At 37.4% G+C, this 20,484-nt stretch overlaps 1 protein-coding gene across 13 annotated transcripts in view; it reads right to left on the bottom strand.

Annotated features, from left to right (window-relative positions):
• CDKAL1 (CDKAL1 threonylcarbamoyladenosine tRNA methylthiotransferase) overlaps positions 1–20,484 on the bottom strand; it is a 434,025-nt gene that overhangs the window by 234,842 nt on the left and 178,699 nt on the right. For all 13 annotated transcript variants that reach the window (XM_075142821.1, XM_075142824.1, XM_075142820.1 and 10 more), the window contains one exon: positions 7,279–7,382. In XM_075142821.1, coding sequence (XP_074998922.1) covers positions 7,279–7,382 — 104 coding nt within the window. The remainder of the gene's footprint in view (positions 1–7,278; positions 7,383–20,484) is intronic.

Raw genomic sequence — 20,484 nt, 5'->3', positions numbered from 1 at the left:
ATTCCATAAGACAGTTTAAAACCATTTATAACAGGCATGGACTTCATACTCTCACAAGGTCATTCTTGCTGCTAAAAGAGAGCAAGTAGAAGCTAATATATGCTACACCTTCAACATATCATTTTATACCAGATATTAAGTATGGGGTTTTTCCCTTCTGAGATTTTTATGGGGTAATGCATACTGTGACTTAAGTATGGGAGAACTCAAGAAACAGCCAACCAGCATCGAAGTTTCATGTTTCTTCATTACATTTACCTTACAAGAAAATTTTGTTTGGCTTTTGCAATCCCTTTTGGAGGTGTTTAAAGCATACTAACATTAGCTTTTTCACTCTCAAGCTTTCTTTAATGTGGCTAAAGCAGCAAAAAAAGAATAAGATATGGTCTGTATTTGCAGGTAAAACCTGCCTTTATCTTTGCTTCGTTTTTGCTATAAAGGACACAGCATGAAAAAGTGCCTTGAGCTTAACTTTCTTAATTTTATATGCAACTTTTTGTTATGCTGCCTTGGGCAATGACCGGTAAATAACACTAAAAATTTTGCTTTTCTAAAGCTGTTTTTGCTGAACAGAAACAGACACTTGCTCAAGTTTAGCTTACAGCTAAACAAGCATCATTTCTGTATTGAAATCATCAAACTTTCAAAAGGAAAGAAAATTTTAAAAATTTAACAAAATTTCAAAATGGTGAAATATTTCACATGGAATCAAAGTGAAATGTTACAGTGTAAACGTTTTCCACAGTAAACCATTCCCTTCAAAAAAAAAAAAAATCAACCCACTCACAGATGTTATGTTTGGTTTTGTAGTTGTATTTTGAAAGCTGAGGGGTACTCTGAAAACCAAATAAAACATTCAAATTTATCTAAATATTTAATTCAATCTAAAATGAAACAAACCCTTTTATTCTGAGAACAGCCAAGCAAAGATATTTCAGTTCTATACAAAGCAGATTTCCCATTCTTTCCAAAAGACAACTGAATTAAAAAAAACACAACACTTCCAAAAGACATGCTCATCTAGTTCAACTAATTGATTAGTTGTCTGCCGTTAACATGGTATAGAGTTCAGTTTTTCTTGGCATTCAACAATACATATATAATGACAAGTTTTTCTTTTCCTTTCTTTCCCACACAAAGCACATCCCAATTTATCCTTACAACAGAGTCACAGTCTTTGACTATGTGTTTGAACCATACAGTGAAGACTCAATTTCAGGGAATTTCCAAGCATTTTCAAGCATAACTCCAACAGAAATTAATTGACAGCCACAAAATCAACATCAAGTATCAGTTTGCACATTGTCAAGATTTGAGTTTATATGAAAAATGGAAACTCAGTTCCCAGATATCAATGGGTAACACTAGTGCACTTTTTTTGTATTGAATTTGTTATCCAACAGGTTTCTCACCAAAGTCTCTTCATCGTATGGCTAGTATGGAAGAAGAGTTAGGCTTCTTTCAGGACTGTTGCAGAAATTGCTGAATAGAATTTAGGACAAAGAAGCACAAGAAAATGCTTGACTTCTGATAACGCTGTTAGGCTACAGAAGAAAAACATCGGTGTGGGTCTAATGGATACATATACTTGTTTGACAGAACATTGACACTAGGAGGGCAAAAATATTAGTGAGCAAGGAATTAAGATTAGTTAAGAAAGCTTTCCTGGGGCACGCTTAGGATCATTAACAAAGGCTGTGTTGAAACCACTAAGACAGCTTATTCACCCCTGGATCTGTGTCCAGGCTCCGAGTAAGTGTTTATCTCGCATCAAGGCAAGACCTCCATATACAACAACTGCTCTCTCTACAGGCTTAGTTTCACTCCTAGAAGGACCCTGAGTATGCAGCCCAGGTCTCCAGCTGCGTGACTGGGCACCCAGTCCCTCGCAGCATGTTCAAAGACCAAATCCACTATCGAGAAGACATAGCCTAAATATCCTAATTTGGTACTGCTTCTGCCAATTAATGGGAAAATAAAAACATTGCTAATACTTAATATTTGTCCTTTCATGAATGGCAGCTGCTCTGAAAACGTACAGAGAGCTTACTGGTAGTTGTGCAGGAAGAAAAACAGTTACCAATTAATAAAGCAGAATGTCTTGACAGCACCTCATCAGAACTACTAAAACCAAAGATCCTTAGCAAAGCTCACAGTGATCTGAAAAGGTCTGGAAATCAGTCACATTATATAAAATCAATCCTTATTATTATGCATAAACATCTGTTTACAGTAATACTTGTAGAAAGAGAAATATTTAACACTAATCTCCTTTAAACTCTCAACACTTCAAAATCTACAAGATTAGGCATAATTGCTAAAGACGACTAATGAAAGTCAAGACTCAATCTTCGTTTAGATAGCTCCTCTGCTTTGTAATGCTACGTTTTGTCCAAGATTTCCTAAACAGAAACGTTATTCAGAATTCAACACCATGCATGCCATTGAACCATCAGCAAATAATGGAATAAAAATAAATGGTATTTTGCCACTGCAATTATTCATCCAGAAGCAGTTGTTCCACATAGCTTGAGGATACGAGAACAATGTTTCCCAACAGGATTTGACTTTCATTTGAGTTCCCTGGTTGCTACCATAAAATACGCTAATATAGTAGTAAATATACAGTGTATATTTTAATAGCAGTATATTCCCTGCCATCTGCAACAGGCATGTAATGCTAAGTATAATTTTGTACTGGTACATGCAGAAGATTTTCTTTCTAAACTGGAGTGAAATAACAGCTAATTCCATAAAACTATTTATATTTTTAACTTAGTTTGCTGAACCAGCAAAAATTGTTGGCAATATAAAGTACTATCTTTGCCCAGAAACTCTCACAATATGTAGGGTTTACGAATCACCAAGTAGCATTATCAGTTATACATTTTTTTATGGTCACTAAAATCTCATTTAAAAAAATAATAAAATCATCAATTTAAAGTCTTGCAATTTAGCCAAAGCAACCCCAGGATACCACTCCACACAACATTCAAAGCTCAGGATTGTTTAACTTTTGCATCTCCTTGGAACACTGTTCACCAATGGCAGTTACTCCAGTCTTCCACTTCATATACTAAGCAAAAACACATTGTTATACATGAAGTAGCTTTGGGAAGGAAAGAAAGAGCTCTCTCATAACTGCAAATGCAATTCCCTAAAATACAGCATTGAACATGATACAGCAAATTTTGAAAAAAACTTACTACTAAATTGATGACACAAAGAAAGTGCTGTACTATCAGCTGTAGAAAGACCTCTTTGCATAAGCAACCTTACAGTAGGCATTTGTTCTCTACTCAAAGACCACTTTACTATATTTTGCAATACCTTTTCTTTTACTAGCTGCCTTATACGTCTGCTATATAATGTAATTTGACAAAGCTGTCCACGTAAAAAAATGATACAACTACTTACTAGAAGTTGAAAAAACATTGGAGTTGAAAAAGCGAAAACCTCAATAGTCTACTTTCCACTTCAGATAAGATTATTTTGTTAAAGAAATTTTGTGAATTATTAAAGTTGATGTCAGTCGTAACTTTAAAACTACTAATGGAGGTCAGACAGGAGACAAACCCATACAAAATATGCAAACAAACTCAATTTCAGTACACCTTAACACTTAGTCCAATGCATTATGAAAGTATCATCATGTAGTAGAAACCTGCAACACACTTAGTTTTTGTGCACATTATATTGAATTTAAGATATTAAAACAAAACACAAAAAAGAAAAAAGGAAAAATGGTTTATTTCAGAGGTTGGAAAGGTACAAGATACAGGCTGATATCTGTTCAGCCATGATGATTTCAGCCATCTCTTTTTAATCAGTTGCTTTAAATCAAGTTTATGCTTATACAAATAATCTGAACATGCATGTAAATTATTACAGCTTTGTCATCTGCTGTCATCTAGTTACCGCTTCTCAGCAGAGTACTAAATTTTGTTTTCACAAAACTGACCAAAAAGATAAAGGTTTGGATCCTAAAATACACTGAAATAAATACCTACTTACCTACACAAACCATGCAAAACTCTCAAAAAACAGCAGCTAAAGTCACAGAGCTACATTTTGACTAAAAAGCCTAAAAGTTTCAAAAATCTTCAGAAGTCATCTTGGAGACAAACATCAAAGAGAGTGATGACTGTCAGGCACCACCTTACAGCTGCTGTCACACAGATATCATATTATTATGTACCATATTATTAGCAGTCCAAGACTGCTCCACTGACTACTTGAAATGGCTTGCAGCAGAGTAATGCAGCATATACTACAGCTTGGAAATACTTCCTACGTAGAAACATCCTACCCAGAGGCTGCAGTACAGAAGTGACTGAAGAAAAATTGAGAGTATCTGATCACACCACTAAAGCCTGTTCTGGCAACATACTGCTGTTAGAAATTCTGCTTCTAGATGTCAACTGCAATCTTATAAAAGTATGATCACCTGGATAAAGCATTTGAAAGAGCTTTTTTGTGCTGAGGTTTAAGGACCTGTAACAAAATGTCATTAAATACAGCTCTTCTAATACATTTTCAGTGTGTTCCACAAGAGAAACATCCCACCTTTGGGGCCTATCAAGTTGTGTACTGTAAGAACATATACATACAAAACACCGCAAACGACATCAGTCTGTCTTTTCTCACATGACTTGATCGTGCAGTTACACAAAATCATCACATACTGTTTTGCTGCTGTTCTAAGACACCTCAGTTCTCCCAAGAATAACTCCCAAGAACAATTCTCCCAAGAATAAAAGTGGAAACACTTTTCATCACACATCTGTACCTCTGTATTTTTCACTAAAGCTTCAGCAACACATCTTCTGAGAAAACAGAAGTGATTGTTGAAGAGATTATGGCTCAGTAACTCAGCAAGAACTTTAATAATGACTTTGAATTGCTTAAGTCTTTCACTGGATTGATGAAGTTTCTGCAGTCCAGCTGCAGCAAGCTGGCAGTAATAAATTCTCCACACACTGCAAACTAAGTATCTGACTATTTCATGCCTGTTTCTAAGTATGTGAAAGCTAGAGGCAAAGCCTGTCATTTTACAACTCAGTACTTGCTTCTTTCCTTATGTCCTCTAACAAAGGTACTAGTGCAAGGCCAAATAAGAATAGAACTCCCTGGAGATGCCTGCTGAGAGACACGTCATAGCATTTCTTCAAGAAATTTCAAAACAATAGCTTAAGGGCAAGTTTTTCCATTAGAAATCAAGTTATTTTGAAAGAGTCAATATTTTTAATAAAGGCCACAGTACAACAGATGAATTGAATTACTGAATTTTCAATCCAAATGTACAATACTTGAAGTTCAAAATACTTTCCAAAATTTCACATTTATTGTCTGCAAAGACAAACAAAACTCAAGTTTTCTTTCTTGTTATATCAAGCAAATACATCTTTATGTTAATCTAATGTGGACTTTAAGGCCTGTAAATACAACTGTAACAGGACAGAGAAGTCTCTATTTTTTTTCTTTCCATACATACAATAAATCTAAATAAAATTTAAATAGTTAACCTGAGTAAGACCCATATCTTCTCTTTTTTCATATTCCCTTGCTGAATTGTTCAAAGTTTCTTTAGAACATTTCAACAGCTATATAGTGCTATCAGAATAACACTATTTTTATGCTACTCATAATATAGAAGTACTTCAGAGTTACACCTCAAAGGAAAAGAATGTAGTGTTCCTTTTCTACTTACATGTCTTGCTATCACCAGGCATTTACTTGTGTCTTGTAATTACTGCATAATAATAACCATAACCATCAAATGGCAACTTTTCTCCCACACAGTGACTACTCACCAATTTCAAAAATCACCTGTCTTGTATTACTGAAAACTTCTAGCTTTCTGAAACATGTTTCCTGAACTGCTTCTCCACCAAAAATAGTGTGTTTACACATTTTGTATTTCAGTTACTGACCATTTCATAATATGCATACAGGTTTTAGAAACTTGTCCTACTAAAACAAGAAGTCTGAGGCATGACAGGATTCCTACCTATCATAACAGATAATCCAATTCACAGCAACAACAGCATCAATTGTACAAACCTAAGTAACAGGAGAAATTTTGTGGCAATTATAGATAAGCTTCACGGAAGAAAAGAGAGGAGCTTGGCTTTTAACAAAAGCAAAAAAAAAAGGCATTTACAATCTTAAGTGAGAACTTTCTGTGTGGATAATGTAGAACCTGGAATTTGTGCAGGATTAGGAAAAGGACTCTTTCTTGCATACCACTGATAGGAATAGCCAGAAGTTCATCACTGACCTAAATAAGGTTCATTATGGATCCCTAAATAAGGATGGATTTAAAAACAGATTGAATCATTGGAGACCGACTTCTTACTAGAACAGTTGCAACACTCAGAGCCATAAGTGAAACCCAATGCATGTACTGTTTGTACATGCACAGAGGATGTGACATCATGTTATATTTATTGCTCTACTTTTGATTCAAAGTATTTGATACACAGATGGAAGGAAATGCTACACCTGAATTACCTCACTATTTTTTTAATATACGTCTAATCCTTCAACATGGCACACAAACACAAAAAAAAACATCTGTGCCTTCACAGAGATTGCATCAGAAATGAATACTGGCATTATTTGGAAATCTGTATTTTTGAAACACAGGCAAAGTTTAGATACAAAGAACAAATACCAAGGTACAATAAAGCTATCATAACTACCAGACATACAAGAGTTTTAGGCAGATACTGGCACAGAGTACTGTACTACAGGAAAAACTTTTGATCTTTGATTGGATTCATGTGACATTACAAATATCCTACTGAACTTAAAAGCTGATAAGCTTTGTATGGCTCTCAGAAACATCCCAGAACTCCTCCAGGAAATCCATTACCAGAAAAAGCAATGTATCCTTAAACAGGGTTTTAAGAATCCTAGGGAGATTCATGAAATTTACTTTTATTGTTGAGTTAAAAAAAGTTAGTCTTCCCCTTTAAGAAACCAGAGATAGAGTAAAATGACCAAATATTACATTTTCCCCATCATCATGAAAAAAAGCTTACACAGAACTTCATTTGAGCAAACCTAAAATCAAAATTAAATACTCCTTATGGTAGGACTACATTTGGTAAATAGTGGCGCGGCTTTCTACTGCAAAGGCACCACCAGACAGTTACGATTATTAAGAACGTCAATACTCTAATAGAGCCATATTGTATCATGATCATTACATGTGAAAATAAGACATGGTACACTTCAGAGGCTGACTTTTATTGTAGGGATAAAACTCCTTACCTTGAAAAGACTGTGTGGCTCTGTCCACTAGTTCTTCAATTGGATAACTTGCTAGATCTCCTCTGGCATGCTTAGTTTTGCAGTAGGTACATGCATTGAGACACCTGTTTAGAAAATGAAAATACTCAGTTTCTAACCAAGAAAGCCTTTATATGCACAGCTATATTTATTAAGTACAACTGGAAAAATAAGCTTTTATATCTACGACCAGAAAATAGTAGTATTCTGTTTTAAAATCAATAAAGTAGTTTGAAAGTGTTTGTCCTCCTACCTTCTTAAAGCGTCTTTCACATCTATATAAAAGGTTGAAAAAACAATCAGTGGAAACTACATACAAAATCCAAGTGTGGGAATTTACATATTTTTAGAAAGCTATAATAGGGTTAATAATTGTTCATTACTAAAGATGAATCTCCAGGCTTCCAATCCCACTATTACATAAAAAATCCAACCTGAACAAGGAAATAAAGGAGAAGAGTCCTGAAAGACTAAAAGTACATTTTAAAAATAGTGTGTATTCTTGAAAACACATTTGAGTTAATTTTTTCTTCATTTGGCTTGTATAAACAAAACAAATAACATAATGAAGACAGAATCACCAATTAGAAAGACAGCTTGGCACAAAGGATTGGGGAGCTAATGAAAACCTCCCCTAAGAAACTGAAGGAACAATGTGGATGCTTTTAATTTACCTGACAATGTAGTAAAGACATTCTAATTCAAAGTAAAAGGATGGAAAGATCAAAACAAACAAACAAAAACTACCACTAGTTGCATGTTTTTCTTGGATTAGCCTTTGGATCCTGGTAGTGCCATGAATGTAGTAAGCAGAACATTAAAAGGAGTTTGCTGAACTTTTTTTCCCCTTCCCCCCTTTTTAAAGCTGAAATTGCCCTACAGCTTTTTATAGGTTAAAGTATTTAAACCTCTAAAAAAACCCACAAAACCAAAAAAACCCAATTATAAATATTTCTTTTGTTCATGGTTACTAGAACATCTTAAATTCTGTCCATTTTCACAATCAAAAAGCCACAGCTTCAATATAATAAAACATTTGGGTGCCAGAAAAGGCTAATGCTCGAACTACAGAAGTATTAGTATAGAACGTTCAAAACAATAATGAAAAGGCAAAGATAGAACCAGGTGGTTTCTGGAGAAGTCACCAGCTACAAGACTGTGTTTACTACTTGGATATATCTTGTCTTCTATTACGATGTCTGACAGCTCCATGACTAGGTAATTACTGCTTTGCAAACTCTAAAGGTTTTCCTTCACAAAGATTCCCCTCACACATTAGTTATACCTTGTTTGCACAAGCAGTGGATCAGGAAGCACAGAACATTTTCTCAGGTGCCCTCCTGCCCCTGCACATCACCTTGGCCCTGAGACCTTCTCCACCGAATCTTACTCTCTGACAGAGGACATCTAGATAGTTCATGATTCTCTCTGCTAGACTGGATGTTGTAAATTGTGTATCATCTGATTTATGTATATTATTTTTCCTGCCTATCAGACCAAAACATCAGCTTTTAGCACCCATTTTAGATCAGTAAACCAAGATACTGCTTAACCACAGCAATAAGTGTTCTATTAAGAACTAAAAATGTATATGAAATAAGCAGCCATTCAGTAAAATATGCAATCATCTATGAAACATGGAGAAAAAAGATCTAAATCTGAACCCTTACAACCTGCTCCAAATAAGTGATTCATTTCCACCCAAAGACAACTTATTCATCAGCTGTGAAATCATTTTTACCTATCTCACTTTTGTTCTGCAAATCAAAAGCCTTTCATTGTGCAAGATCTAAAGCATGTTTAAAAGAGTAGCATTTGAAATCAAGAGAGTATAAGCAGATAATTGGTTTATACTTTCTATGTGTAACCTATTTAGCAGACTAAAATGTTTCCTACTAGGTCACCGGCCATCTAAAGTGTGCCACAAAGGGCTTTCCCTCACAGCCCAGGGGGTACTCATTTCTCCCCCTGCTTCCCACCTGTGACTCTTTCAAACTCCTTCAATTCTTCCAGGGTTGCAAAGCGACATGTCTCCCTCTTTTTTTCTTCTTTTTCTTTTCTTTCTTCTTTTGTTTTGTTTGTTTGGTTGGTTGGTTTTGTTTGTTTTTAAAGCACAACTCTCCATTCAACCCAACACTTCATTTCTAAGCAGGCTCCCATCCAGTCAGCCCACTGTCACACTCCTTTCCCTCTACATCGTTCACTAAGGTAAGCCAGCTTTCTCGTACACAGCTACACAAAAGCAGCATTATGGATCGGTAATGCATATTGTCATGTCCTAAAGCGCAATACTAAACTTGCCTTCGGCAGCCTGGTGTGGTGTGTCGGCGGGGGCTGACAGCCAGGCTCCCTCCCCCTCAGCGGGACAAGGGCAGCAAACAGGCAGAAGGGGAACATGGGAGCTCTCGGGTCTGGACAGGGGCGGGGCGATCACGTACCAACTACTGCCGCCAGCCAAAATAAAAAACTTAATTACAAATTCAGGTAGCGGGAAACAGAGAGACAAACATTTAACCAAAGCCTTTCCTCCCCTTTTTCCCAGGCTTAACTTCACTCCCTCGCTCCAGAGCTTTCTGCGCACCTCCGGCCCCCGCCGGCTGGAACTGGCCGGCACCAGCTGTGACCGGCACAGGGCAGCCCCCGCCTCTCCCCTCAGAGGCCCCTGCAGCCCCCGGCTGCCAGCGCCCCATGCACCCGTCTGCAAAGCGCTCAAAGAAAATGCCGGGAGGGCAAAATATCGCAGGCAAACTCCTATACCTTTACAAGGGCACCTCACAAGAGGCCATACGGTCAAAGCCCGTGTCACAGCTACGGGCCAGCTCCTAAGATCTCTAACGCCAGGTGTCGGGGGCTGCACGGCGGCAGCTGAGGGACCCAGCAGGAGCATGAGGAGTCAGCCTTCGTCACTGCGCTTCCAGCGGTGCGGATGGGAATCCTCTCGCGTTTAGATAGCCATCTTCATGAGAAGAGAGTAAAGAGAGCAGTGAAGACAAACAATTACTTGTCATATGTAAGTTGACCCACAGATTTTGGTTCCTTTTTTTTGCGGGGGTGGGGTGGGGTGTTTTTTGTTTGTTTGTTTGGGGTTTTTTAGTTCTGAAGTTATTTATTTTCAATTTGGCTTTCATTTCAAGGAAACAGAATCAGTTTCATAGTGGACATGTCTGCTCTTTCTCAACCAACACACAAAGGTGTGGTTTACCTTGATGATATTTGCACCAATCTTTGTTTTCTCCGAAAAAAATAACATTACCGGCTATTTTGTCAATTGTCTCAGGTCATCAAGAAGAGATTTAACTTGCAACAATCCTGCCCTATGACCTTGAGGTTACTTTAACACCGGCCCTTTTACCGACAAAAGAGAATTTTGTCAGCCACCAGTAACAAAGGGATGCATCAAGATTTTATTTCTTGGGATGAAGTAAGTTTATTAAACTCAAATTTAAGCTAGGATTTGGGAAGAAAACCAACAGCAACAACTTTTATAGTTTACTTCAATTTGCAAAGTCTGACTTACTACAAATTTGGTGTAAAAGTTTGAGTTTCATTGAAAAATTTATTACCAATTTTTTGTCAGCTTGAACTGTAACCTTGTATGAAAAAAATACTTTTTGTAGACCTTCTTCAAGATGTGTCACTTCATCATAAGACTGATAAAAACTATAATTTTATTAAGTTATTTAAAACAAATTCCTAAATTTATTCCTGTGTAACAGATCTAAATAGAGCCAAAATCTAAACTAATATTGATGTATAGTAAAAAGGATTATTTATGCTATTTACATAGAATTTTTCTGTTTCCTTATCATAGAAGTCCATGTATAGTTTATTTATAAAAAATAGCACATTACCTCTTTCTCTCTTCTCCTTATAGTTTATGCATAAATCATATATATTTCTCACTATGTATTTTGCTCTGTATTTGGTTAGTAGTATTTGAAAAGCTCTACAGCAAGAGTACTAAATAGAAAGAGTACTAAGTACTAAGCAACGGTACTAAATACTGAAATTATTAATCTCCAAAACTTGAGGAGAAGTTTCGTATCTTCAATCAATGTTCCTTTCCTAACAAGGCCTAGTTTCTAGTAAACTAGTTTCTCCTGCATCTTCAGAGTTGCTTTCTGGGCAAATATTTTTTAAAATAAGTCCTGGGCTACTTGAAAAAAATATGGTAACAGCAGTTTTTCTCTGGCACTGCAATAAACTTGGTCACAAAGAGAGAATGGAAATATGCAGCAAGAAGCAGGAAGAAAGGAAGGGACATTATTCTCCAAATATTCGCAGTATTACGTGGGATTGTTTCTAAGAGCTTTATTACTATGGTCTTTACAACTTCAGGGGGTTTGTCGATTTATTTTGGGGTAGGAGCTGAAAGTTGGGATTTGGAGGCAAGATTTTTTTTCAAGTTTTGCTGCACCAATTAACTTATTCCTATTATAAAATAAAAATATTGTGGAATGTGTAAATAATTTAGGGTGGGGTTTTTTTTTTTTTGGTACTTAAAGCAATTATATAGCAAAACCAAACAGACTTCATACAAGTAACAGAAAAGGATCAATTTTAGAATGCAAACCAAAAAAGAAAAAACTTTTAAATCCTCTTTGTACCATATCTGGTAATTTCAACTTGGGGGGGGGGGAGGGGAATCTTTTGAGCTACAGCTGACCAACAAAAGGACGCAGATTTCAAATACTTGCAAAAACGCTGAACTAACCACTTTTCACAGATTTGCGAATTATCTATTCTTGAAAACATAAATTTAAACCAAACCATAAGTATCATAAAGTATCTGTGGGGTTTTTTTTTCCCTAGGAAGGCAGCCTCTACTCCAAGTTTCCAGCATAACAGATTATTCATACGTCCATGCTGCCACATATTCAGACCACAGACAATCAAGCGGAAAAACGCTGTTGGGAACACTGAGAATCTGAGCATTGCCTCTTACTAAGTGGCATTCACCAGCAAGTGGATCATCTAAAACCAGCCCAGTAGGTAAAGCTCTCTTTAAAAATCAGCCTTTATTACAGCTAAAGCTCCAATTTTTTTGGACTAAAAAACCAACATGCTAGTTGCAAAAGAGTATTTGCCTTTGTGTTAAACTGGAAGCCTTCTTCAATCATTTAAAGTTGGTTTGTAAGTGTTAGTTTGTATTAATACAGGTCAAAGCTTTTTTGCCCCAAAAAATTACAGACAATTATAGAAACAATTATTAATGGTCATTGTGTTTGTAATTACCAACATGTTTTGGATAAATTTTGTAGTAATTCCAGAAGAAAAAACACTAAGTCCTGGTTTTCCAACATACTAAACTGATTAAGGTACTTCAAATTATTAACCTTTTGCTTTGAATTATTAACCTTTAATCAGCTATGTGCCCAATACACAGAACTATTTCACAGCAAGGTAAAACATTATCCACAGATAAATTACTACCATGTGGCTTATTAAAAACTTTTTGAACATGTTACCAAACTGAACGTCATCAACATTTTGGTCAAGTGCCTGAAATTTTGTTGTAGACATACGAAGCAGCGGTCTTCACATTGTTCAGCTAGTATGTGCTCACGATGTGCATTAGATTAAGCAGACTATTCATTTTCAGAACAGTAATATTCCTCATGAAACACACACTTAACATGAAAGGCTACCCCTTACAGATGGAACTAATTATGAGTAAGAAGACTTATGACACAGCAGACAAATAAAGACTTTCCTTCAGTGGGACTAATCAGTGGATTTCAGCAGCAGATGAGAATGAGAGTACAGATCTGAGGAGCAAAATCCCGGTTCCTCTTAATGGGACTTGTGCCACTAAGTTTAGCGAAGACAGGATTCCACCCTCAGATATGAAAAGTATAAAACATCTTTCATTCAAGGATCAGAAGACAGCTCAATTACAGACTGCGATGTGCCATTAGTGTGCTCGTCACTCACATTTAATGTGATTGACCAAGACCAGACATCTGTGAACAAGATGGGAGAGCTGAATAGCTGCAACAGCGTCATATGACAGAAGATCCCTGCTGCTCTGCAGGTGGTTAATTTTGGGGAAGGGGGGTGGTACTGCCCCGTTAATTTCCTGAGTAATCCAGTAAATTCTTGTTTGGTATTAACCTAATGAGATGGTAAAAAAAAAACCTCAAACACACAAAAACAAACAAAAAAAACCACCGACCAAAACCCAGTCCTAAGGTGGTCTTCTCCCAAATTAGAAATTTGCAGAAATAAAGTAAAATATCATTAACCACAATTCAGTCTAAACACTAATATCTGCCCTTATGAGATCTGACTAGTTATATAAATTCAAGATTTTATGAAGTTTGCCCTATTCAAAAAAAAAAAAAAAAAAATCTGCCAGTAGTGCAGTACCCCTAACATCACTGGAACATCACATCAGTACAAATATAGAAAGATCGTTCATCAGAGTCACCCACACCATCTCTCTGCACCTACCATCAGACCTCCTTTGAAGGCCTTAATAATTCCAGCCCAAGAATATTTTGTATTAGTAAACTGTGGTTTTCCTGAAAGGGGAGCATGATTTGCTTGTTTCAAAATACAGTTTACAAAAGAGAATTAAGCTTTTGTAAGATACTTTTAGAGTTTCTATCAAATGTAATTTTGATAAAAATGCTCTGTAGTGTGAGTAACTAAAGTAAAAGAGAAAACTCCCTTTGCAGGCTTGACTGAGCAAAAGAAATACCAGAAATAATACATACTCCCAGCAGATGAAAAGGAGATGGATACTAGTCACAACATACTAAACAAGAGCTAGTAGAATTCTACAAATATTTTTCTCCTTAGGATACAAAGTTTTGTAAACCTAACAACAGCATTTATACTATATTTATAGTTAAATATCATACTATATTTATACAGTTAAATGCCATGAATATTTCTTAGTATTTTACCTCTATAAATGCTACTTTGTACTTCCAAAATTTCTAAATCCTGTCAACCTTAACTGCAATGGATCAGGAAAAAAAGTAGTTTACAGAAAAGAGAATATGCCCAATATGTCTGACTTGTTTTCAGGAAACTCTTCTTTTGCTTGAAGTTTGCACATTTTACAATAAAGCTTTTCAATTCACTATGACAGGGAAGATAATTTCACGTAAAAATTTGGGGCATGGGAGGTTGTTTTCACTTTAAAAAGAGTCAGAAATTAAAATACTTTTGAAACAGTGGCAAGCTATTTCTCATCAAGGCTAATTAGTCTAAGCAGCAAACCACATTCTTACAGAAATACTGTTTCTAGTATCCCAGCTTGTTCAGACTGAGCTTGGACACCAGCCACAGGGTACTACGTTGATGCACTCAATGTTACAACATCTTCTATATCATAAAAACATGACTTCTCTGAAATTATCTTTGTAGCCAACTATTTTAGAAACTGCTCTGAAACTGCAACGCCAACTTAAAAAGAAAAAGCCTATGAAGGAAGTTTTAGCAGAAAACAGGATGACCTTTCAAGAAAAACTATACAGTGTATGGGACTGCACACATTTTTCTCTAAGTAGGATGCAACTACGGGACGCTATTTTTTAATTCTGCAACCCGTTCTATGCTCAGCAAAATGGGAACAAAGTGCATTATAATTTTATTCTTCCAAAGACTTCTGAAGCCAGTACTTTATTTGGTATAATGTCTCACTAGTTAATAATCAAAAGGAATTTGGAGAGAAGGCAGCTCAGGTAGTTTGATAAGCTATAATATGATTCAATTTTGTACTTTAAATATTTGCATTTTGTGAAACTGAATTCCTACAGTCAAGTGCAGGTGATTCAAAGGCCATAGCTACGTAGTTGTATCATCATACATTCAACTTGCTCACTTTAAGGCCAATGATTTAACATCAGCACAATCAATTGCATCAATGGCACTTTTTAGCATGTGCCTAAAGAACTTCTTGATTAATTATTCTGCCCACACAGTTTTGCAATTGTTTGAATCAATTCATCGAGGCATTCTAAATTGATACTGCAAGATAAAACATTCCATTGCTAAGCTGCATAGATCTGTGTTCCCCACCCTGATTCAAAATGGTGCATTGCTAGATGCTTACTGGAAACTGCAATGATTTTTTCTCTGCAATTCAAACTAAAGCTCTATGTTTGTGAATATAGACATAAATTATATTAGAAGCATTTCCAAAAAGCTGCTTGGCCATGCAGACCACAACTCTGGGGGCAGATCATGACAGTCATTAATATCAAGAAAGTGACTCAGCTGAAATAGCACAGGTAGATAAATTAGGTTCTGTGGTTGCACAGAGCAGAAAATGCCACGGCACTGTAACTACAAGTAATCAATTCTTTCAACACTTCATAAAGAGCAACAATATTTGGAAGACGATGACTCCTGGTCTCGGTCAAATAGCAGTAATGAAGGTGGTAGAAATAGAGAGTTATGACAGCAGAATCTTAGATAGAAAAGATACTTTCTTAGAAATCTGCTCACAGCTAATCCCAGAGACACAGTGGCAGAACGCCCCACATTACTATTTCAGCATGCATAAGCAACTATTATTCTCAGATCCCTCCTAATGAACAGCAGTGATTGGAAAATGACCTCCAAGGACAGGATTCTTGGAGGCTTGCTTTAATTTATAAAGTTTTAAAGAGCTGTGACTTGACGAATGCCTTAGTATTTAAAGCATCAAATAGTATAATTTTATTAAAAAACTCTACTGGGGGCAAATGCCTTAGCATAACTTATACAGAATGTGCTGCAAAACCTAACTGGGTTAGTAATGAACAATTTCATAAGCTTTACAAAAATTCAGCTTTCGAAGTTTTTTAACAAAATACTAAGGATTAAATTAAAACTGTGATTTCTGCATAGCGGGGGGGGGGGGGGGGGAGGGGAAGAGACGATGAGCCCATTTAAAGTTCTGTTTCAGGAATGAAGCATCTCAGCAGATCTCCATGACTGGAAGGAGAAGGATTAGGGGAGTCAAGTGTCTTTGTATAAGCAGTCCACTTCATTTACCATGCATCTTCACAACATTAACAGCTCCTGAATCACCCACACAGAAAACATGGTTGAAAAGTAGACCACTGCCTGTGATAAGAGCTATTGTTTTTACTTCCTGAATGGCTTTTGGGACAGACCCTTTTAGAGTGGTGAAATCTCACAGGAAACATTAGGCTGCAGTTAATTCTGTAACATACAGCAGGTACCACGCAGATTCTTGGGATAAAAGGTATTGTTTTTGTACTGGTCAAAACATCCTGGAGGCAGGGGGTAAAGTTACATTTCAGCAGCATTGCAACTACCAGGCTTAATTTAGAATTTATCTGAGATTGCCATCAGACCAATTTCCAAAAAAGTATTTGTAAAATGTTTGTGGGAAAGTGGATCTGAATTGTCTGGGTAAAATAATGGAAATAAGTGCATAATAAAAACAAACTCACCATTTATAATCTAGAAAGAATCCCTTCCCAATGATTGTGTCTACACAAAGCTTTCTGTTCCAAAATGTCCTACTGGTTTGTGACAGCAGTAGAAATGTTAAAAGGTCCAATGTGGACAAGGATCTAAGCATTATATACAGTTAATACTATGTTATTGCTCTTAAATGTCATCTCTGTCTTGTGATAAAATGGTTAGTCTTGCTGGGAAAAAAAAGTGTATGTGCACCAGTAAAGAGAGACATACATGTTTCAAGAACACACTCTTCGTTATGTGTTACTTTGTCAACTTAAAATGAGAGAAGACCACACATTTCAACATAATTGCCCAATCCTAAATTTGTCTGAGATTTTCCAAGTAATTTAATGGACTGATATACACATTTATTCTTATAAGAATCCAATGACTGGTTTATTTTAAAAATAGAAATTTAAACCAGGGGCCTTACATCTGCCTTTAAGAGTCTCCAAGGGGATTTTAAAAACCAAATTAATCCCCTTTACACAGTTATAGAGCTGAGTCAGTCAGATTATCTTCATGGACATATCGTCCTTACTGCCCACGCACCTCTTAAGAACATCTTAAAGAAAATGCAAGGTACTTACTTTTAAATAATTAGGGAAACTAATTTGAATAATTAGGCAAACAATTATAAATTATTTTCTTTTCATTATTTTATAATGTTATTGTTTAAATATATTTAAATATATTTTATAGAATCTAAAAGCATAGCGACAGTGCAGAAAAACAGGAAACAGTAGCCTTTCATTACTAAACTAATGATCCTCAACTTCTCCATCTGCTTTACTTCTCTAAAATTCTCCCCTTCTAATGATTCCTCAGCTCTTTTCTTCTATTTTACTTTTATTTCCCTGCCATTTTCTTAACTTTTTCCTGTTGTCTTGCATTCAGTGATCATTGTGCTTGTAACTCTCCCGTGGTGTCCTCATGTCCCAGTGACTGGAATGGGCTGACTTTCTTCCAAGCTAGCTGGCCGGTGTTTGTATGCTTTGATTTCCTCTTCAATCACTCAAGTTGTGGTGAGTCTGAAACTTTTCCAGTTCAACTGCTGCCAGCTCTGACAGAAACCATAACTTGCTAGCTTTCTTCTTCTTTTTTTCTTTTTTTTTTTTTTGTCACCTCCATTGCAACTCAGATAGTTATGGTCAGTCATTTAAAAGAAAATCAGAAAGACCATGACTAAAGCACTTAATGCACAAATCAGAGCATTAAAAACTGGCCACAGAACTCCTTGGGGATTCAGGATCTAAACAGCCTTCTAGACATTACAGGCTGGAAAATACACACAAGGCAGCTCTAGTCATCAAAAGCAAGACTTAACAATAGAAAGGAATGGACAGACAAAACACGAAGTAGCTCAGCAATTCAGTTGTTTACAGGCCTTAGTCAACACTTAAATGGAAGTTTTCTTCATATTTCCACAGCCACATTTGGCTACAACATTATCTTTGCAATGGCTGACTTGAAACAGTTTCTCAATTTTAACGAAGTTCTTAAAAAGACCCAACCTTTTGGATAGTAGGGGTTTTGCACTGGCTGCACATGGGCTGTTAACTGACACTTAACTGTTTAACTTAACGCTTTCACAAATAAGATTGGCAACATAATACTATAAGATACTTGTTTGCTTTTATAAACACAGGTTAAAATGACATTTTCCTTATGAGGCTGAGCTGTCTGAAGCAAGAGACATGACCTGACCTTGCCTTCTACAAAGAGGTGACTGACCCTGTGGGAAGGGGAGGGCTGGGAGTGTCATATACCTTGATTTCAGACAGACCTTTACCACAGTCTCCCATAGAATCCTTAATGCCAAATTGCTGTGATATACAGACTGAACAAGTGGACAAAGAAGTGGGTTAAAAACTGGCTGGACTGCTAGGTTGTGGTCAGCAGTGCAAAGTCTAACTGGTGGCTGGTTAGCATTGGTGTTTGTCCTGGTTTTGGCTGGGATGGAGTTATTTTCTTCCTATTAACTGGTATAGTGCTGTGTTTTGGATGTAGTGTGAGAATAATGTTGATGACACACTGATGTTTTGGTTGTTGCTAGGTAGTGTTTGCGCTAGTCAAGGACTTTTCATCTTCCCATGCCCTGCCAGATGTGCAGGGGGCTGGGAGAGAGCGTGGCCAGGGCAGCTGGCCCAGCTGGCCAATAGGCTATTCCATACCATATGACGTCATGCTCAGCATATAAGGCTGGGTGAAGAAGGAGGAGGGGGGGCGTTCGGAGTGATGGCGTTTGTCTTCCCAAGTAACCATTACGCGTGATGGAGCCCTGCTTTCCTGGCGATGGCTGAACACCTGCCTGCCGAAGTGGTGAATGAATTCCTTGTTTTGCATTGCTTGCGTGCGCGGCTTTTGCTTTCCCTATTAAACTGTCTTTATCTCAACCCACGAGTTTTTCTCACTTTTACCCTTCTGATTCTCTCCCCCATCCCACCCAGCGGGGGGGGGGGGGGGGGGTGAGCGAGCGGCTGCGTGGTATTTGGCTCCTGCCAGGTTAAACCACGACAGTGTTCCTCAGCGATTGACGCAGGGGCCACTATTATTTCATGACTTCATGAATGACATAGGTGAAGGATGTAATGCAACTGCAGCAAAAATCCCAAGCTTGAGGTGGGGGGAGCAGTTTACATGCTAGAGGGCAGAGCTGCTATTCAGGGGGATATCAACAGCCTGGAGAAACGGGCTAACAGGAACCTCATGAAGTTCAGCAATGGCAGGTAAGAAGCCCCACATCTAGGCTAGAGTAACCCCAGGCAAAAGTGCAGGTGGGGAAGGCACCGACTGGCTAGAAAGCAGTTTTGCGGATAAGGACTTTGGGGTCCAGGTGAGCAACAAACTGAACATGAGTCAGCAGTATGCCCTTCATAGTTAAGAAGGTCAAACACACTGTACTGCGCAACTGGACTGTACTCTCAAGAATGAAACGAACAGATTGAAATTATTAGTGCCCTCTGTTTGGCACTTGTGAGACTGCATCTGTAGTGCTGTGTCCTGTTTTGAGCTCCCTGGAACACGGCAGATATTGACATGAAGTAACAAACAAGTAGACAGGAGGGCCACCAAGATGATTAAGGGGCTCAGGCACATGGCACGCAGGGAAAAGTTGAGAGAACTGGCTTACTCATTGTTAGGATGAGGAGATCTTACTGCTGTCTACAAACAGCTGATGGGAGCATACAGGAAGACACAGCCAGGCGTCTTGAACCTTGGAGGTTCAAGGTCATAGGAATAGAAGCAATGGACACAAGTTGTAATACAGGATACTGCGATTAGACCGAAGAAAGTGTTTTACCATGACAGTGGTCAAATACTGGAACAGGCTGCACCACAGCTGATCTCATCTCTTTGAGATGCTGGAACGCAACACCATCACTATTCCTTTCTAAAGCCCAAAGACCTGCTCTGCTCCAGGATTATGTGTGTCTACACGGATGACTGTGCGCACACATATGTGTAAGAGAGACACACACACAAGAAGCACAGCATGCTTCCAACACCATAGGAAGCTTAGATTCAACTACAGGGGTAAGAAAAGATCGAAGATGAGAAATCAATGCAGAGAGGACCAAGTCCGGCCTGTACAAGGAGAACCAGAGAAGAACATTAAATGAAAGACACCACAAATAGTATCAACATTTAATAATTTTCATTCCATTTGTTATCAAATACATCTAGAGTGTGATACTAATGTGATATTCACATGCTGTCCATAAGTACACCACAGCACTCCAGCACTCTGAGGGCTAA

This window comes from Calonectris borealis, chromosome 2 (assembly GCF_964195595.1).
Source record: "Calonectris borealis chromosome 2, bCalBor7.hap1.2, whole genome shotgun sequence".
NCBI lineage: Eukaryota > Metazoa > Chordata > Aves > Procellariiformes > Procellariidae > Calonectris > Calonectris borealis.
This window is presented reverse-complemented; position numbering and strand designations above follow the sequence as displayed.